We start from the raw sequence: 21,591 nt of genomic DNA on the forward strand, positions 1-21,591 counted from the left end.
ACACAAACTCCAACTCACCATAAAGGGACAAGACGACTTTTACACCGCACAGCAGGCAGAGCTACTGACGTGTCAGTTTCTCCAAGTGATGTCACAAAAACCTTTGAGCCAATAGCAATGCTGATTCAAAATTCGATGCAAGACACCTGTTGAATCTTAGGAGGGCGCCACACTGATGGTTTTAGAAGCAATAGCAGGATTTCAACAAATATGTAGTGAACTGTCAAAAAAAAAAATCACTGGGATATGTAGCACTATAAGACATTTTTAACAGTTTATTAGCAAAGGGGGAAAAAAAGGATGAGTTACCCTTTAAAAATATCCTGGTAAAAATATTTTTCCAGTGGAACCACAATTGCAAATGTCACTAAAGTCTGGTTTATAAGTGATTGAACAAAGAGATTTTATCTATTTGAAAGGCCCTTTTGCATAGTTATGTCACCAGCACCAGCATGAATAGCACTGCTTTTGAATGCTTATGATAAAGCCAATCTATGGCTAACGTCTGAGTGTGGCTTCAAATGACTTTACCATCTATATTCACCTAAACGAGCAATGCATGGGTCAGTGTTGCTACGAGGGCTGCACATTTTCCCCATCTTTTTTAGTGTTTTTTAGATAAATCCCAATTTTGCAATGTATGCATGTTCCAGGCCCCATTTTGTGGGTATGCAAGCTTTTTAAATGAGGTCCAAGTTCCTTTTCCTCCTCAGTCCCGGTAAGACGCTTGTGGCCCATGCCTAGCAGTCGTCTGTGTATGGTGGCTCTTCACCTCAGTCCATTCCTTGTGAAGCTCCATCAAATTCCAGGTATGGATTTCGCTTGACAATACTGTGGTTCTCCCTGTTGCTGGCGGACCTTTTTCCTTCCACACAATTTCTGTTTGTATGCTTGGATGCAAAACTCTGAACAATCAGCTTCTTTGGCAATGACCTTTTGTCGCCTTCCCCTCATAGTGAAGGACATCTGTCAAGTCAGCAGTCTTCCCAGTGATTGTGTAGCCTACTGACCCAGAGTGAGAGACTGTTTACACTTTAAAGGAAACCTTTACATGTGTTTTGAGTCAATTAGCTGATTAGGGTGTGACACCACGAGTTTCCAATAATTCACTTTATAGCAGTATTCTAATTTCCAGACACACTGAATGTTGGCTGTCTCAGAAAGAAACAAGCAAAGGCTTGGAATATATCACTCAATGTGTTATAATTCTAAGAGTTTCACTTTTCGATATCTGTTTTTTTTTTTAGATCAGCCTGTATACTTGGATCCAGCTCTGAACAGCCAGTTGTTTTTTTTTAGCAGTAACTTTTTGGGACTTACTCTACTTGTGAGGGGTGACAATGACTGACTGCTGCAGTATTCCCTATGAGTGATCAGGTCATCACAACATTTTCATGTTAACGTACTTTCAAGCGGTCTCGTGTAATATTCTCATTTAGGGGTTTCTTTTAGCCATAAGCCTTAATCTTCTAAGTTAAGATAAACATTTGAAATATCTCATAGTCTAATGGATCCTGTAAGAGTTTCACTCTGAAGTTGAATTACTGAAATTAGGAAACCCTTCTACAACATTCTAGTTTATTGACATGTGTCTGTTTAGCAGGGGTCACCAACACGACAGATAGCCTTCAAGCTCGTTCTAAAACTAGCAAAACCCTCCAGTGAGCTGAATCTAAAATGTTATTTTAGGCTGTTGCTCTACTTTTGTAATCACACTTGCATTTATATAGATTTAAAAATGACAATATCTTAAAAAAAAAAAGAAACATTGCAAATATGTTTATTGATGAGCATTGACTCTTCTAGTTCAAAAGGTCAGTACTGGTAGCCATTCGAGTGACACAGTACCGATGAAGTAGCTCTCAGTTTCAAAAGGTTGATGACCCCTTGTTTAGAAGATGCCAAAATATGTGTCCATAATCAACCACCCATGCAAGAACAGTGTTTGCAACATTTTGCACTTTAATATTTTTTTTTCTCCAAAACAAACATCTAATTTCCCCTCACATTTTACACTTTTAGGGAATAAAACACCTTTAATAGCATAAAGTAAAGGTATGTAGAAAAGTATTAAAAGGTTTTTGGATGTCTCGGTTTAATGCAAGTAGCTGCTTCTGGTACTTCAAAACTTAAAATCTGAAAACGGTCACAAACTTCTAGCACACAGTGAAAACAGAGTGAGCCCTGAAGAGCAGATTAGGATAATGATTACAGCTGTAGCCGAAGTTAATGACAAAACAAGTTATACTCGATTAAAAGAAAAAAAGAGAGAGAGAGAAAACAAAACAGATCTGCAAGTAAACTTGGTGATGAAAGTGTCACCTTCAATTGAAACCAAAAATTGAGATTTAAAGTTTCCAAATTGACTCCTCTCCTTTCCGGAAGACAAAGCTCTGCGACGGTCTGTAGTAAAATTCGGCTAAATACGTGGTGGAGAAACATTTGCTGGACTAGAGGGGCACCGATCGATTGGCCAAATCTCCCCTGATCCGTTAACAGGTTTATTTCCCCCGGTCATTAAATGCATCTAAGCAAAGACGTCCAACCATTTTCTGCCTTTAAATGCATCAACAACAGCGTGCGTTTTGATGCACTTTTAGTTCGGCAAGACACCTTTTGACGCATAAATAGGAATAATCTTATACTTCATTTCTTAGTTGGATTCAAAACTACCTATATCACAAAAAGCTGCAGCACATGTTCCCTCCTTTATGTGTTGTAGTCCTTAGGAAATAAAAATCGGAGTCATCAGACTCCAAGAAAAAGCAAAGAGATCCGTATCAGCCAGCCTCATCTGTGCATATCTCCTGATATCTGGCTAATTAATCTGCTCAAGGTCAAAGCTACTCTAATGACTCACACAGCACTCCCATAAATGAGATTTCTCATGACATTTATTCAAATAAACAGTACAGTTTATAATTTGCTAGGATAAAATAATAACTTGGAACACATAGAAAGCATTCGGGAGACAATTCCCCAAAGATCTGGATCTAGAGCGAAAGGATGTATTTTAACAATGGCTGACACTTTGGTGTCATCTTTCCGACTTGCATCAGTGCCTGGAACGATCCCGTCCCCTCCAGTCAACCTTTGTGAAGACTGTCACACTGCAGAGACGTGAACGAGCATCTACAAACGGAGAGCTTGACGATCAGGGCAGCTGCCACACGGAACAATGCAACGCCTGGAGGGGCACTGAAATGTCACTGCTGAAACCTCAACCCATGTACAAAAACTGAAAAAAAGAAGGAAAAGAAACAAGAAAAAAAAAGCAAAAAGAAAGAAAAACAACACTGACTTGTTATGCAAAAGTATACCGGCATTACAAACGCCCCTAATAGAGATTTGTCCTAACATCCTCATCTGTTGACAGATCACTGAAGTCCATCTGCGCCCATCTGGTTTAAAGCAATATTCAGTCTTACTGCAAGGCAAACGATCTCTTCAAAGCGCCCCCGGGCAACTATCCACCTGGTGCCACCTGCAAGAGTGACGTAAGCGCCCCGGCGTACTCAGAGAGCGATCAAGCTCGATTAGAAGCACTACAAAGGTGTGCCGTCCGTACATTCTCCCATCCTTCCCCTCCCAGTTCCCGAGGTGCAAGCTGAGCTTTGACAGGACTAACTCAAGCCATGTCAGGAAGAGAGTTTTAAAAAAAAAAAAAAAAAAAAAAAAAAAAAAAAAAAAAAAAAAAAAAAAAAAAAAAAAAAAAAAGAGTGAATGTCACTCAGTTTGGCTCTTGCAAATAAACAGTAATGTCTCTAAAAAAGAATGATGATGGTGCAGCAAAGGATAAGCGTGGAGGGAGATGGGGCTGGTGCCTTCCTACCTTTGACCTGTAAAGACTTTTCCACTCCTGTTTTTTTCTGTTTCTTTTTTTTTTTTTTTTTTACCTTGACCGTGTGCTTTCACCGAGTCATTCATCCGATCACCTAAGAACATTTCTTGGAGTTCCTGTTCAGACTAAACTGATAAGGGGGAACTTTCGTCCAGTGATCTGAGCAGACCGGTGACGACGGGATGCCTCCGAACCGCCACCGTTTTTATGGGAGGAGTGAACGGACCCAACCTAAATGGCAAACGTACATCTCTTTCAAGATCGGTAAAGAATAAATACTCAAAAAATTATGCAAACACGTGCCACTCTTGCTCTTTAACTTCCATGCATATGGACTATTTACAAATTGAAAAAATACAGACTTGCTGTTTTTTGTTCTTTTTAAGTTTTTTTTTCTTCCTCCTCCTCCTCCTTTTCTTCTTCTTCTTCTTCTTTTTTCCCCCCCGCCTGAAATGTCTTTGCTCTCCTTTGCAATCAGCCCGTCAATATTCAGCCACCCAGACAGGGATTTCACCAAATATTGCAGACATGGCCAGGACAATTAAAGCTGTGTTGATAACTTTTTTCACACTTATGGATGGAAAAAACAAACAAAAAAAAACAAAACAACAAAAGTCAAAAAATAAAAATTCAAAAACAGAAAAGATTCACAAAAACAACAAGAAAAAAAAAATAGGAGGGTTACAATACAGGCCAAAAGGATGAATTTGTTTATGATGGATTTTTCTGCTTTCTGGAGACTCCACTCTGTTGCTAACAATACTGTAGTACACTTTCTTTGTATTACTCTACACTTTCTTTAAATATAATTAATTTTAAGATTTTTTTTTTGTTTGTTAAAGAAATCCAGGGGGAGAAAGAAATGACGCAAAAGTGGTTGGTTGCCAAAGGAAAAGGCGGCAGAAGGCCCGTGCTGCCCTGTTTAATTGCATCAGCGCTCTAGTTTGTCAAGATACTCAATAGTCCGTTGCACTGGGACGTGTCCTCAATCCTCGATGTACTCCCACAGGTCCTTCTCATAGCCTTCATGTACGTGCTGCAGCAGCACTCTTCGCCTGCTCTCACAGTATCTGCAGACACAGGAGAAATTTCCACAGTCCCAAAAAAAGAAAACACATTTACAACAACTGGTAAATGCATTAGAATTCTGGTCAGATGTTTACATCCACTCAACGGCATAAAGGTCACAATCATTTTAGGTCTTAATTGTCCATTTGAACCGTTGTTCTGCCTGGAGCGGAACAGTTTTACACCAAACAACTCCCTACACAGATCTTGAAAAGTTCTATGGGGCGCAACAAGTCAGAATTGTGACTACACGGCCAAATGTATGCATGGATTCTCAATTAGCAAATTGCAGAGAAACCACGTGCTTTTTGTAGCCATCAACGAGGTCAGCAAACGGGCCTAAATCAGGGGCAACAGGACTTTCTCTTAGCTTTTCTGAAAACGTTTTAAAATATATAGACTCCAGGATTCTTATTAATGTGTTGGTTTCCAGACGCGACGCTGCTTTTAGACTAAATCTACAAACCTGTTGGCTTGAGGTAAGCGTCATGACAGAAGTGCAATATTCAGCCGTTTTATTCCATTGGTTTGTGTTTGGGATCATTGTTCAAGTGTCAACTATACAAATACTTAAAGGGAGATTAAAGCATTTAGAGGTAGGCCTCCAGTATTCCACCCACTTTGTGCGACCGACCCTTCATGATGATGTTACCACCACCATCCTTGAGAGATGGCGCTGTGTTTTTAACTTTGAAAGCCTCACCTTGATTCTCCCATTTATACTTCCTGTTATAGTGCTTAAAGCATGCAGACAAGGTAGGGCTGGGCGATATGGACTAAAATTAATAACTCGATATTTTTAGGCTGAGTCCTGATATACAACATTTATCTCAATATGTTTTTCTTTTCATTAAGTAATTATAAAAAGGCATCTCTGAATAAAAGCTTTATTCCAAATGTTTCACAGGCACAGCTGTAGATAAATATGAGAAACAGCTGAAAAATAACTTAAAAAACTTAAATAATAACTATATAAACAAAAGGCTAAAACACTATCTTGAATAAAAAGTATGTTGTAGGATTGAGGAATATCAACATTGACAAGACAGAAATTGATTAAAAACACTAAATATGCCCAAAACACAAATAAATTAACGCTATAAAATGATTTCACGTATTAAATATTTTACCTGAAACCAAACTATATTTATACATTTTTTTATATTATCAATTTCAACCAAAAGACGGCAGAGGCACCCAGGGGATAACGGGAATCAGTTCCATGGAGGAATCTATTTAAGTGCAACAGATTCAGAGAAATATTATTACGCATTAAAGATTTATAGCATATTTACATCCCACTTTGTAATCTAGTGAAAGCTTTGCTCGTGCGTGACTCATTTTCAATGGGAAACAGACGAGTCGGCCTCGTCCCTCAGACTTCAGGCAGTTTGCTGCAGCAGCGCGCCGATGCTGACTGACTGAGCGCCTGTCAGAGCTTTCGAAGCTGCAGTCGTTTACTGAAGAGGCGGTAAACTCAGAGCGATCGGTGCTTTCACTTGTTGCCAATGTCTCAAACAACACAGAAAAGCCTGTTAGATTTGTTGCTTGTCGCTTCTGAATAAAACATTTGCTAGCGGGGTCTGAAAAGTTGCTAAATAGTCAACAGTGTTGAAACTAAGCGAGGCGAACATGTGAGAGCAGAACGTTAGCCCCTCCCATCAGCCCCCTCTGCGTCTGTGTTTCTTAAGGTGGAGAAGATCGGCAAATCAATGCTGTTTGGGTTGGAGCCTCCCTGAAAAATGTAATATGACCTTAAAAATACCGTTAGGAAGGGCCGATAAGGCTGAAGCTTGTCGGTCAGTGAGGAACCATCCAACATGGCCGTTTTGATATCTAATAATTATAATGTAGGATAGACCATCTCGATATATATCTTTTTTTTCTCTCTCCATATTAAAATATTTTTAAAATCTTGATATATGACTCAGCCCTAATCCGTGCTGCAGATCATTATCCTACCCTAGAAAAGAAAGTTTTAAATGTAAACTTAAAATGTTAATTTAAAATTTATTTTAATTTTAAGCCAACGATGACATGACTTTCATGTCCATGATGAGTATATGTAAACTTCTGACCCAAACAGTATTTAATTTACCTGTACTTGTCTTGAACTTTCTGCTTGATGTCCTGCAAGGAATCCTGGGAGATGTCCCGCTCTAAGTAGCCAGAGAGCACCTCAGTGGCATTTTCCAGATCTGCCTGGTTGTTCTGGAGAACAGAAATAATAGACACCATCCTCAGCAACGCTCTTTCCTAAAATAATCTAATTAACAATTAAGATATATCGATCTTGGGAGACGGGCTGCCAGCATTCAGGGGTTAGCATTCAGCAACATTTTGAGCCCTCTCACCTCAAAAATAATGGACTGGTTGTTCTTCTTGAGGTAGAAGGCAAAGACGTAAGTGAACATGAGTGTGGAGCGGCACTGGCAGAGCACATCTACAGCCTTCTTCAGGAACTGCACCTCGATCCAAGACATGTTGTGCTGCTGCATCTCCTCCATCTTCTGCTTAACCTGAGCATAGAGCTTGTGCTCAAAGCGCAGACTCTGCATGTGGTTCATGTAGCGGTTGCAGTAGAACAGGTACCTCTGCAAGGCTGCCCTGGAGCGCTGCACACATGGGATGGGAACTGGCATAAACTCAGGGAACACATCCAAACACTGGATACCGGAATGTCTAGATCTAAGCAACAATACAGTTTTCAATTTAAAAAAAAAGATTTTCTGCTTATACAGGAAATCTCCTCTACATTTATTCCCCCTTCATATTTTTCCAGACTCAAATTTCCAGAGCTCACATTCCTTTTTGGTTAATTTTTATAATCTAAAAACTACATTTCAGGTTGTAAATTGAGAGTCTACAAAAACTAGACACAAGCAAACAAGAAAGAACACAGAAAAGGACAAATAAGATAAATAAAACAGAATGAAAGGACTGAAGGAGTGATAGAGGCAAGGGAAGGACTAAAGAAGGAAGGAAGCAATGGAGGGAAGGACAGAAGGGGGCAGGGCAAGGGAGGGAATGAGGGAAGAAAGGGAGTGAGGGAAAGAGAGGAAAAGAAGGAAGCGAGTGAAGGAAACAACTTTTAGACTTTTTAGACAAAATCTGAAAAACGCAAATATTTTTCTGTGCTCCATTTTATGTTTCTATACTTATCTAATTAACAATTAAGATATATCGATCTTGGGAGACGGGCTGCCAGCATTCAGGGAAAAGAAAAGAAACCAACCGTCACTTACCCATAATGCATAGTATCCCTGTAAACTGTACATGTTAAAAAAAACGGGTGTGCTGTACCCGCAACCTCTGAAATCTCTGCAGGAGTTTCTAAAAATTAAATTTTTTTAACATGTTTTCATTGATGGATATTTTTAATGAGGTTTATGCACAAAGAGTAACAATTTTATTGATTAACAGTAGTACATTTACCTGGTAAAATATGTTTTGTTACAAAATATGGGATCCTAACGGCATCATATTGTAGGACTTGTTTATTATGAAATTCTCTGGAATTGAAAGAATGCTAAATGGGTTGAATTTATAGAATTTACAAAACGCTTTTCCAGTCATACTGACCAATCAAAGCGCTTTACACTATAGCCACATTCACCCAATCGCACTCACTAATGTGCACACATTTATACTATACACAATTTGGGATTAAGTGCCTTGCCTATCAACATGTGACAAGAGGAAAGCTGGAATCAAACCTGCAACTCTAACAACTGAGCAAGTCGCCCCGTACTTAAAGAACAACTACCTAGAAGGCTGCTGCAGTATTCCTAAACGCCAGAACAAAAAGACTGACTCTGGACTAAAAGCTGCATGAAAACGATGCATTCAGGTTTTAAACATTAATAATAGGGTCACAAACAGATTTGATTACCTCTTGCGCGTCTCTGGCTGCCTTGGCGTCATCTTCATTATAGCGGTTACAGTTGTACCTGAAAGGTTCAAAACATCAGCAGTGATTACAGAGTATTTAGCACACACACATCTGGACACTTTTATTCACAAGGTTCTAAACGGACTCTTGGGGGAGTATGTGAGAGGCCGGTGTATTTTTGATCAGGACCATTTCTTTTAAAGTACAAGATAATCTAAGCTTATTTAATGAATGACTTGCTGCTACAGCCGACATGATGAGATATGCAAAACTGTGGTTTAACATTCAGTCGTTTTTTACCTATACAGTAATATGGAAAAATGTGCTTTTAGTTCTTACCAGGCAGAGCCATGAGGTTCCCATGGGCCCAGGCAGACCCAGCAGAACTCAGCTTTGCAGTTCTGGTTGCGACAAACCATGTGGTTGCAGCCGCCGTCCTTCTCAATGGTCACGTGGCATTTTGGACACTCCTGTAAAAGGTACGGAGACCATTGTGGGACTGACGTTTTAAACAGTAACGTCAAGTGTTATTCAGGACGGGGGGCTTCTGACTAAGTCCGTACCTTGGTGTTTGCTGCAATCCAGTTGGAGGTTTCGCTGTCATCGTCGCATTTCTTAATCCATTTTCTCAGCCACTGGAAACCAAACGTATCAAAGAGTTAGGGATGATACTGCTTCCGCTAACTGCCAGAGTCTTGCAAAAGACAACCTTTCTGTATGCATTGTCGGGACTTCCGCTCAGCGTACCTTACACTTCACGGGATCATGCCAGTTCTCTCCACAGTTGAAACTGCAGAAACAGGACGCAAATCAACCCAAACTCCAATAATATGTAAAAGTGAAAGAAAAAACAAACAAACTATTGTACTCTGTGACAACAGAATCATCTTACCAGAACTGACGGCCACACTTGCATCTCACTGGCTTGGCATCTGGATACTGGACTTTGACAACATGGTGGCAGTCTGGAGCGGGGCACCACTTTAACAGTCGATTGCACTTCAAGAAGTAACCAGAATTCTTTTTTCAGATTTATGGATTGTCAATTACATTGCAACTTTAAACTTTAGTCAAAGCAATGTACAGAGGTTCATTCTGAGTGACATCATGTGTTTTTTTTTTCTAGTATAATGCTGCGTTCAGACCAAACCCCTTTTGAGCATCAAGGGCATCGGGTTGACATGCAAAGTCTATAGTGGAAGCGCCTCGGGGGGCTTCAAGAGGTCCTGCGGCGTGTTGTGCGCATCTTGCGCTGCGTGTTTTGAAGCTTACAGCGCGTTTCGTGCTGCAAATTTGGTTTGGTGTGTGCGTTAATCGCCTCTAGAACGGCCGACGAAACAGTTGGAAAATCTAAACATTTGCAGCTGAACGCGGAGCGTGAACCAATCTGGGAGACTCGACTCCACTTTGTGACGTACTGGGGGATTTTTATTCTTGTTTTGTTTGCATAACTGACAAATGCTAACACAGAGAGACTGAAACCTGAGACTGAAATGGGACGCCTGTATTTGGTGTCCAGCAGGTTGTCAGCGCCGAAAGGACCCTCGCCAGCTCCTGCATTAAGTGGTGAGACTCACCAAACTCAAAACGCCTCTGAATTATGGCGCAGATTATATTATTCAGTAAATACAGTCAAGCCGCTCTCTTGATTTAATCCTTAATTTTCCAAGAGAACAGAGCAACAGGAGCCACTTTGCCAGACGCGCCGTCACAGCACCGAGGCTCTAGACGGCGCCTCCTTTATGTGCACAAACGTCCAAGTTGAGACGTTAGATGCCTTTTTGATGCTGAAAAGACGTTTGTTCTGGACGGAGCATAAGGGGAATTTAGAATGAGTTTATCCAACTAAAAATAAATGGAAATGCTCAAGGATATTACAAACCCCAGCCATAATGCTTTTAAGCTAAATATTGTTAAAAGGAGCGGTATCAGCTGATAACAACTGATAACATTTTCATGGTAAAGTTTATGTCTTGTTGCATTTGTTTGGGCTCCTAAATTAAAACTGTAGGGTTCAGTGTTTCTACATTTACACTCTTGATCTTTTAGGCCAACCAAACTGTGAAGCATCCGTACAGGCCCACGACTTGTTAACCTACATTTTCCTTAAGCAGTATGCAGCCAAGCTGGTCATAAAGTTAACAAAACTCACATTTGTGAAGCTCTGATACAGACACATCTTAAATTCAAGAACCAGTTACTTCTTGTTTCTTCTTGCATAAACATTTTTGCATTTCTTATCAAACAACCCGGCTTACCTCTACAAAACTATTTGTGATTAAATGCTGGTACTTCAACTTTACTTTTGAATCTGTTATCAGGCGCCTGTGGAAAAGAAAATTCAAAGTAATAATTAGCCCTCATTAGAAGAGACAAAGACAAAAGAAATCAATAAATATACAGGCAGACATTCTTTTAGGTGCTTACTAAAACCTTAAAGCATTAAATATATGGTAAATACAATGTTTTTTTTTCTTCTTTTGGAGAAGTGGTTTAGCAAATTTTGATTTAAAGTGATAAAAAAAAAACTAACATCTTTGTGTTCTTGGCAGCATTAAAACACCTGGACATCAACCAAAGACTAATAGAGAATCACTGATGGGCTCTCTTCAAGGTAAGGAAAACAAATAGACTATAAAATTCTCCAAAAAGACTTCACAGGAGCCATAATAGGGGCTCCATCACACATCAATGATCCTCTATAAAACAAAGGCTAGAATAAAATAAACAGTGAGGGGAAAAAAAGACACCATAGTAAGAAAATGTACAGAGAAACCTAACTAGAATAAACCTGTAGCAGAGAAACTGGAAGAAAGGGTACGGAGAAGATTCAGGCGGTCTTCTGATCCTAAACACAGAACGCTGGAGGCACTGTTGGGACGTTTTACATGTAAAGTAGATGAAAAATGTGCAGCTGGTGAATGAACCACTTGGTCTCAAACTGAAGGCGAACGCATTTCATCTGACACAGAACAAAATAGAGCCAATACAACCTGAAGACCGGCCACGGAATCGCATTATGTTTTTTCCCCCTCCAAAAACAGCCTAAAAGTAACTTTATGGTTCCAGTTATGATTCGTCCGCTCACGTTTGGGCCAACTGGAATTTAAGCAATTTCCTTTGCTCCACAGTAAACAAAGTGACGGCTCTACAAACGGCGACAGCTCCTAATAGTGTTCTACTCATCTGTCCACAGAATCACAAATCGGAGCTTTGTCTTCTGATCACGTCTTTCCACAAAATTAAAGATGTCCAAATATAGATTTATGTTAGGTTTATTTCAACGCTTTAAGAAAATAACACTTTTAATGAACAAAGAAGCAGACAAATTTTTAGAACTTTGCAAATTGTACTTTCTTTCAAATTACAATATTCTACAGAAACTCTGAATTTAAAACAATAACTAACTTTTATTCCTGTACCCTTACTAAAACTAAACAGAACATGCAATATGTATAAGATGACTTTTGCACACAATATAAGATTTCAACAGCAAAAACTAGCAATCTGATTTTACAACTGAAGTCTCTATCATCTGATGATCATTGCTGACCAGAAATAAAGAAAATGAAAACAAATGTACTTACATGACTGTGTTGTCATCGACCAAAATGTCACAACTATGAGCTGGGCAAGAAATGGTCTGAGAAGACAGCACAGAGGAAAAACTGTTAGCTGGCTGTGAAAAACTACAAAGGTCGTCTTAGACACGGCTAAACTGATCTTAGCTAGCTGTAATTTAGCTAATAACAGTTTAGGATTAAAAATAAATAGACTAGGAAGATATACTTGGTTGCATTAAATAGGAGTAATCTTGTAAATCCTCAATTTTCTGTTTGATTTAAAACTACTGCTGCCGACAAAGAAGCTGCGATACATTTTCTTTTCACTTTTTATGCTCTACTGTCCTTAAAAAAAAAACAAATCTGGTCAGATTCTAAGTCAGTATGTCAGAAAAAAACAAAAACAAAACAAAGTCTGTCAAAAACATAATAAATTATTGCAAACACAGAGAAGCCAGAGCGTCTTCACAAAGAGATCTTAGGTACCTGTCCCATTCCTTCTTCTATGATTTTGGTAGTCAAATAATCTCCCCAGCACTGCATGCAGAACTTGTGTCCACACTCCAGGCCTGTGAAGTACTGGAACAAAGACATCCATTGGTTAAAAACCAGCACGCTTTGTCATCAAGGAAGCAGCACCATTTAAAGTCAGGCTGTTCTCAGGAGAAATTAGAAGGTATTTCCCTAAAAGAAAAAGTGGTCACAAACACCGAGCTAGGTTAAAATAGAGCGGAAACGGATTTTTGCTGACAATGAAAGGCAAATGATGCACTTTAAAATAAAGAGCACCTATGACTAATACTACAACGCCCATTACAAATTCCTTTTCCAGAACGTTTTTTTTTTTTTGCTTTTGTAAAACACAATTTATATTGTGTTTGTTCGTTTTCTTAACCTGCTGAGCAAACAAAGTACCAAGGAAGGGATCCGTAAATAGCTTCAAGTAAGGGTGTTGCCTTTTGGTGTTGAGCAATTTTACATTTTCAAGAAACAGTGCAAAGTTCAGATAACACCAATTAGGAGAAACACTTCCCGTTTCTAATATACTATCTGGAAAATATGGACCTGAGCACATACACAAATACGGTAACAGTGCTTTTAATGCATTCCACTACAAGGACAGAGGTAGTGACTGAAGGAAGAAAGGAAATAATAAGTTACATAAAAAGATAAACCCAGAGTTTTATTCCATACACGGAGAGAAAAAAAATCATCTGTAACGAATAGGAGGAGACAAGACACTGACGGCCACTACTGGACTCAGCTCTTACTGCAGAGAGTTGGAGAAGACCATCCCTCTTTCACGCCTTTAACCACATTTTTAAACCGTTGCCACAGAAACTTTCAGGAATCTTCTTCTAATCTTTAACAGCACCGAAATAGATTTTACTCGTTTTAAACTAGAGCCTCTTTCACTGGCATATTTGATGCAAGGATGATTAGCATCAAGATAAAAATCTGAGCAACCCAACAAACCGCTCCTTTGTCCAGACTCATTCATCTAGTCAGGTTAGTGCAGGGCACGCCTTCACCTTATACATTTATACCAAGCTCAGCAGCATTTGCAGAAAGGCTGCTCATAACGCTTTTTTTTTATAGATCTAATCTTAATTTTGTCCTAGATAGGTTACCCAGTAGGGCTGGAAGATATATAAAAAGAGCATATTGATCAAACAAAAATCATATTGATCGACATTGATAATTATCAACAAATTCAAAACATACATCTTAAGCGCAGCTCTGGCCGTTTTATGCTGTTGCTTAGCTACTTATTTTTAGATAAAGAACAAACAGACACTAAATTCAAACTCAACCCTTTATTCAGCCAACTTTTTTAGCAAAGAAAATAAACGCGTGCTCTCTGAACTCTTTATAGGGGGCGGGGCTTGGCGTTCCTGAATCTGCGTTTGTGATTGGTTGGGAAGGTGTAATGACTGTGACATTAACCTGCATGGCTAGAATGCAAAAGGAAGGAAAACTTTTATTCTATTGAACTTTTTAATTCACCCTTTTTTCTTATCATCGATATATATCTATAGATCGTTATTGAATTATCGTCCAGCCCCATTACCCAGTTCATAAATACACACTAGATATAGTAGTCATGTTAAGTAAACTTCCCATTGAGCAGAATATTATTTTGGCCATTTGTGGTCTTTAAAGAGTAACAGTGTGAGTTTAGCTAGTTAATTTGTGGGGCCAACTGCTAGCCTGGGGGAAGCCAGTTGGCTGCTTTACAGACATGAAGCTAGTAGCCCTCCAACCGTAACTTTTACCTTAAGGGTAGAAGTGGCGTTCCTTTGGTTTACACAGCAGATAACTGCTCATGGGAACCGGTAGATGAAAACTTTTTGTTGTTTTCAAACCAAGTTTTTAAGAACTGGTTTTATTTTGATAACAGCAACCAGCCCATACATTTAAGACAGCCACTGATTCCAAAACTACTGGTTAAGACTATATATATATACACACACTTTATAACAAATTTGTATAAATATTATATCCACTATTAGTTCATCTCTGCAGAAAAAAGATGGTTTAATGCTCGCTATTCTGAAAACCATTACTGATCCGTTCTCAGCATGCAAAACAGATTTTTTTTTTTTTTTTTTTTTTTACATTTGACATCTGAACACATGCCAGAGTCTAGCAACAACATAGACAATAGAGGCCAAAGCTGAAAAATCACATTAGAACGTAGATAATCTTTAAGCCCACAGAAACTACTCTATAGGAAACTCCCCTGCTACCAATTTCAAACCAATCGGCTTAGGAGTAACTCTGAAATTTCCTGCAACAAAACACGATACATCTCTACATCTAGTATGAACCTGGGAAGCAGCCAAAAAAAACACCATGTTTATAGCATGATGGGACACATGCTCTGTGGCCAGATGGGTCCACACTTTAGGTTTCTAAAAAAAAAAAAAAGGGAAGAAAAGTTGTTTATATGTGCTAAAGATCAAGACTACTATCCAGGGTGTTACAGGAAAAAGAGGCAGCTATGATCCAAGTGAATCACTGGTGTGGACTGGTACTCCCCTTACCCATCACAATTATTATTTTCTTTGGAGGTCTGTAGTCATTTCCGTAGAACGAAGCTGCTTATTTTATTAATACACAACAGCGTGCCTTCATAGACACATAGGATGTGTGCTTTGTTGAGCTCTTTCCACACTCCAGCCTTGCTTCCATTGAAAATGTAACAATATATAGTGAAGGTTCTGCATGACGTGTACTGCCGTGGACAGCTAAACCACTTGACACCTGCATAACCACACATCAGCAACACAGTACCTCTCACAAATCTGGAACAATTAGTAACCTGTATACGCAAACCAAACAAAAATTTAATTATAAAATAAAATGGATGATTGAGAAGCAAAGCATTTAGCTTCTTGCTTTAAGCGTTGGTGGCAACAAATTCTAGATTTGTATTTCTCAAGAGCTGCTTCCAATCTTTTCTGAATTGTATTTATCTTAGCAATCTTACTTCTCCCTTTAGTATTGAGATCTTATTAATATATGAAAGTTAAATGTGCCTTGATTCTGTAAAAAAAAAAAACCTCTAAGGTTCAACATAATCCACATCTACAGCTGAGGATCCAGCTCATCCTGCACAACACTGAACTTACTACAGAACTCACCGAGTTGGGGAAATTTAGGTAGCAGATCTGGCAAGGCATGTCCTGCGCCGATGATCTAGTGTTGATTGGAGGACGGATCCGAGGCTTCTTGCTGGGGTTGATGACATGACACTCGGAGAAAAGCTTGTCGAGATTACCATCAAAGTATCTACAATATTCAAACAAACAAAAGGAGTGTTGAAAGGCATGTAAACGGCGACGTTCCAACAAGGGCCTCTGTTGCAATTTATTTTGGCAGGCACCAAGTAACATCACGGCAGCCAGTGGTGGACTTCATTCAGAGATCCCCTACCTTTCCATGAGCTTTTCTTTATCCCAGTTGAAGTGGCTGAGGAGAATGCGTGTTATTGTTGCAGGATTCTGAAAGGGGAGAAAAAAAATGGCTGTATATTAAAATTCCATTTTACATTTAAGTTGTGCTTTGGTTCAATCATAAAAACGAATTCTGTAAAAGCAGACTTTAAACCGGGAGTTGTAGAATAACAATATTTGCAGCAATTTTTATTGTATAATATCAAAGAGAAATATGCCTAAAGGTGCAGGGACATTCTAGAGCGAAACCTGTCAGTTTCTGATCTGAGACTGGGACAGAGGTTCACCTTCCAGCAGGACAAAGACCCGAAGCAGACTGCTAAAGCAACACTCATGTGGTTTAAGGGGACATATTTGAATATGTTGGAACGGCCTAGTCAAAGTCCAGACCTAGATCCAATTGGGAATCTGTGGTTAGACTTGATGATCGCTGTTGACAAGCAAAAAGCATCCAACATGAAGGAGCTGGAGCAGTTCTGGCTCGAGGAACGGACAAAAACCCCAGTGGCAAAATGTGGAGCGCTCATAGAGACACAGCCAAAGTGACTTTTAGCTGTAATTGCTGTAAAAAGGTGGCTCTACAAAGTACTGACTGTAAGGGTGTGAACTAATGTGCAGGCTGAAGTGTTCTGTTATCTTGTCCCACAAAAGAACATCTTCAAAGTAGTAGGCATCTTCTGTAAACTAAATGGAACAAATTCTCAAACACTATTTTTATTCCGTGTCGTAATGTCAAATAACATGAAAAATGCAGAGGGGGGGGTACTTTTAACCGCCTACAGTACAATGCTTAAGTAGCCCACAAATATGGCTGTCATGCTGATACAAAATTAGCACTTGGGTACAGATTGGGTAACGACTGGACATAGAGACACAAGTGATGTTGCCAGAAGGGGGGCATCGACCCCCTCCTCTCAAAAGCAGCAGAGCACAAGAACCTCGGAGGAAGTTCTCAAAGCCGAGTTCGCTACTGCTGCCACAATAATACTATCATTGTTTAGTGTTGCTTTTACTGCTCTGATTTTTATCAGGATTTGCTTTATTTCTATCCAAGCTCGACTGTCAAATGTAGAAGCCCTTTCTGGAGCCTAAAATATTAACAGAGAAGCAGCTATCTGACTTAAAAAAATAAGTGACCAAGGAAGATTTTCTGGATTCTGAAAAATAAGCCCAGAGGGAGTTTTTCCCTGCTTTTAATATTGTCATGTTGCAAAGGAGGGAGAGAGGATCGTTATTTTGCCATGGGTCGAGTTTTATGTGAATCCAGAGAGTTATCCCGAGTCTACTGTATTTATAATGCCAGACGGGGACAATGGAAACTTTGTTGCAGGTTCTTCAGTAAGTTCTCTGCGTCTATCGCATTCCCCCGGCTTTTGAATAGCATCTTCTGTAAAAAAGCTTGTCTTCTTAGACACAACAGTCTAGAATTAATGATCGAGGGGTTATCATGTGAAACCAGCGGGGACTCTAGAAACAAAGACGGACTGATTTTCTTATGAATTGACCACAAACTTCATGTAACCTATATAATCGCAAAGAAAGAAACTCATTTCACGAAGCATAGCATCCGTGGGAAAAACTAGCACACTTAGTCAAACTGTAAAAAAAAAAAAGAGACAGCTCATTCTTGAACCACTCTTCTCTGTACACCCCTCCAGGTTTTACAATCAGTAAAAGTCACTGTTTTGACATATTTCTTTTTGTATACATGCATGTTAAAAAAATATTAAAACTGCTATGAGTAATGCGATTTTCACTATCCAATTTCATGTTTGAGAGAAAAAGGACATTTTGCGCAGAAATAAAACTCGGCGAGAAAGACGGCGACATCAGCTTTAACTAGTTGCTGGACACACTGTACCCTAAACATTATTCAACATCCAAAAGATTACGGAGCCAAAAAACCCCGTTGCTTGATCCTCTAGGGCTCTGGTTTGAAATCGCCTCTTTACCAATTTACACCCCCATTAGGTAGGTACACGTGTAGCAATTTCGTTCTTGATAAACAAACTCATAAACAAGCAATTTCACTCCCATACAAAACACTATTTAGCATATCTGGGAGGGGGTGGGGGGTGGGGCACATAATCATTTGCATGAACTATGTAGCTTTAGAATCACAATAGCATTGGCCTATTACTCACTGAGATAATAAACCCTGTTTAAACCACAATAACTGAGCCACCACTTGTTCGTAGATATTGCCACACTTCCTGGTGGCAGACTACCAACAGATTATAGAACACCACCAGAAAATCCTGAATTTTCAAACCAAAATGTCCCTGTAGGTTTACGCATCTGGCCATCGACATCAGAACCAATCCCGCTGTGGACGACACCGTGTTGTTCGCAGAAAGGTCCGGTAAGAAAACAACCGAAGTAAAAAAAAAAGAAAGGTACGGAAGGGTACTAACGGCAGCGTTAGTAAAAAGACAAGAGAATTGCAGAAATACCACAGGGACAGGACCGAATTGTCAACAGCGGCAATAACAAACGGCAACAATAACTGGTTAACTGGTTGACCTTATCTTATCTTGATTTTGTTGTAACATAAGCACAATTTTTCTGTGGAATTAGGTATTCAGCATCTGAACCCAAATCAACTAGAGCAGTATTGAAAACCCAAGTATTTAAGGAAACTGGGCTATAGATAGATAGATAGATAGATAGATAGATAGATAGATAGATAGATAGATAGATAGATAGATGTCCCTCCCGCACACATATAAAAAGCTAAATTAGGTATGCCTGAATATTGACACTATTGAAGAAGGTAGTACTAATATCAGTTGCTTCTACAAAAGGAACAAGTTCAAAGATCCCCCCTTTGAATAGAATGAATGCATGGATTGTCTTATTTTAATAGCTTTTCAAGCTACTTCGAAGCTATAGTATAGAACTATGGCTCAGAAATGCCAAGCTATATCGTAGAAGGTTAAATGGCAACTCATTAAGACCATTTTTTATTCTATTCCTACGTGAATCCAGGAGAGGAAATGGAGGCCTCGGTTGGCTCTGTGCTAAACCGCGGATCTCTGCCAAGCTACTGCAAATGTAATCAGTTGTTGAATCAAATATCTCATTTTAAAAAAAACAGTCTTTTATCAGCATCTTATCACGTCGAAGTTCCGATAAAATGTTTGTTCGCCATTCTGTAACTAATACCGCTTGTCACTTGCTAACTTACACAATGTCCCACCAGCGTTTGGGCAAACGTCAAAAATACATTCACGGTTGTTTTCGGCTGAACCGCGTTTAGAAAAGTCGGTTTTAAATCCACTGCTCAACCACCGTCTCGTCGAAAACTCCCACCTAACGTTGTCGTCTACCACCAGAGACGTGCTTTTCCACTGTAGAGCTGCTAGCATAGCTGGAAAAAAAGAGGGCTAAGTAGCATGGAAGCTAACATTAGCCTAGCGAAGGTAGCTGCCAACTTCTCAATGGGGATTAGACTACTTCCTGTAAAGGAAACTTCTATTTAAATTGATCTCTGTCGTGAAATTTCAACCTATCCATACTCATTTGAAAAAAAGCATGAGCAATATAAACTTTCCATCGCCAACAATTGAATTTTAACCCTTACTAATCTTCTGAAACTGTCACCTTCTAGTAAGGCAACTACTCCTACAAGGCTAGCCGTTAAGCTAACGTCCGTGGCCTGTTAACGCTTGATAAAATCCCGGACCCCGGTCTTTCCTGACGATGCTATACCAGAGTGCCTACCTGGATGACCTCGTTGACCTCCCTGATACACTCCACCATATGCTGGAGGATCTGCTCGGCAGTCAAAACCTCGAAGCGGTAGTCCTCGTCCTCTTCCTCTCCAGGACCGTGGCCCCCTACGCCAGTCTCGCCGCCATCGTCTCGCTCCCCGCCGGCCACCACGGGATCGACCAACTCCACATCACCGAGCTCCAGGGTGTCGTCCTCGGGCTCCTCTTCGCCGCTGTCCTCGCTGCATTCGTCTTCGTCGTCGTATTCATAGTTATAGCCCTCGTCTGAGTCCATTCCTAGGGTGTTTACCGCCTCACGACGAGCACACCGTCAGGTCGAGAACGCCAGATGTAGATTGCGGAACAGCACGAAAACCCAAATTATCCGAGGCTGTTTTTCGGCTGCAGCGAAAATAACAACAAAACGTCGCCGCTGCTAAGCCAACAAAGAGAGGCAGCGTCACCAACTGACGACGGCCTTACGTCAGACAAACTAGAGAATAAAATGTGTACAGAAATAAAATATTTTTTATCTGAACTGTCGAAACAAGGTAAGGAAAACAATAATATAAATAGGTTGGACCTAATTTGACATGCTCCCAAATGTTAGCGAATGTTTTACTTAGAAAATTAAAGTTGAAAAAAAATAAAAAAAACCACAACCACTAATGCTCCTATAATAATAATAATAATAATACTAATACTACCAAGAATAATAATAATAATTATACTAATATTAATAAATAATAATAATAAATAATCATGTTAAAGCTTTATTATTATTATTATTATTATTATTATTATTATTATTATTAGTAGTAGTAGTAGTAGTAGTAGTAGTAGTAGTAGTAGTACAATAGAGTATGTATATATGTATGAATGGATGGATGAAAAATGCTGTAAACTAAGAAATGTTAATAGTTTATTTTTCGTTAATTAACAAAATTAAGGGAAAAGACTGTAGTGATGGTAAGATGAGGCCTCGTGAGGCATTGAACCACTTGAGCCAATTGGTTCAGGAAAGGGTTCAGTTCACGAAGCTTCATTTGCACTTGAAACCACCTACTGGCTGGATGCATAATCAGCAATATAATGAAGCTTTCCTTTATTTATTCATTAGGGCCCTTTGGAATTATCAGTAATACCCATTAATGTATCTTATAATTATCAGATCTGTACATTAAAATATTTTTTTACATGTTCTGTGTGTATTTTTGCTAAGTACAATGTTATATGGCTGGCCGTGTATGTTTTTCTGTCACTTTAAGGAAATGGCATGGGCTTAAACAGTTAAAGTGCTTGTGGAACTTGGAAGAGGGCACTGAATGCTTGTGCAACTTGGACAACGATCTGCAAAATGGGAGATTTTATTCAGAAATAAGAGTTTCTCAACTGCCTTTTGGTTTAGTAGATTTTTTTTAACACCAGTTTTGTCATTTTAGCATTTTTATTACGATAATTCAATTAAAATAAGTGAAACTATATACAATGAACTGAAGAAGAAAATCCAAAACAGAGTCATCATTTTTAATAAAAACTCAAAATATCATAAAAC

General features: G+C 39.3%; 1 protein-coding gene across 1 annotated transcript; it reads right to left on the minus strand.

Moving 5' to 3' along the window:
• Positions 1-3,860: 3,860 nt before the first annotated feature.
• On the minus strand, positions 3,861-20,500 carry arih1 (ariadne ubiquitin-conjugating enzyme E2 binding protein homolog 1 (Drosophila)). The gene is made up of 14 exons (XM_036149361.1): positions 20,047-20,500; positions 16,304-16,371; positions 16,012-16,159; positions 12,851-12,943; positions 12,389-12,444; positions 11,060-11,126; positions 9,694-9,800; positions 9,549-9,591; positions 9,365-9,436; positions 9,141-9,271; positions 8,802-8,859; positions 7,264-7,524; positions 7,008-7,120; positions 3,861-4,911 (listed from the first exon to the last, which is right to left on the minus strand). Exons 1-14 carry the CDS (start codon positions 20,329-20,331, stop codon positions 4,827-4,829), a joined length of 1,587 nt encoding a protein of 528 aa, XP_036005254.1. The 5' UTR covers positions 20,332-20,500; the 3' UTR covers positions 3,861-4,826.
• Positions 20,501-21,591: the final 1,091 nt, after the last annotated feature.

This window comes from Fundulus heteroclitus, chromosome 2, assembly GCF_011125445.2.
Source record: "Fundulus heteroclitus isolate FHET01 chromosome 2, MU-UCD_Fhet_4.1, whole genome shotgun sequence".
In the NCBI taxonomy this organism is placed as follows: Eukaryota; Metazoa; Chordata; class Actinopteri; order Cyprinodontiformes; family Fundulidae; genus Fundulus; species Fundulus heteroclitus.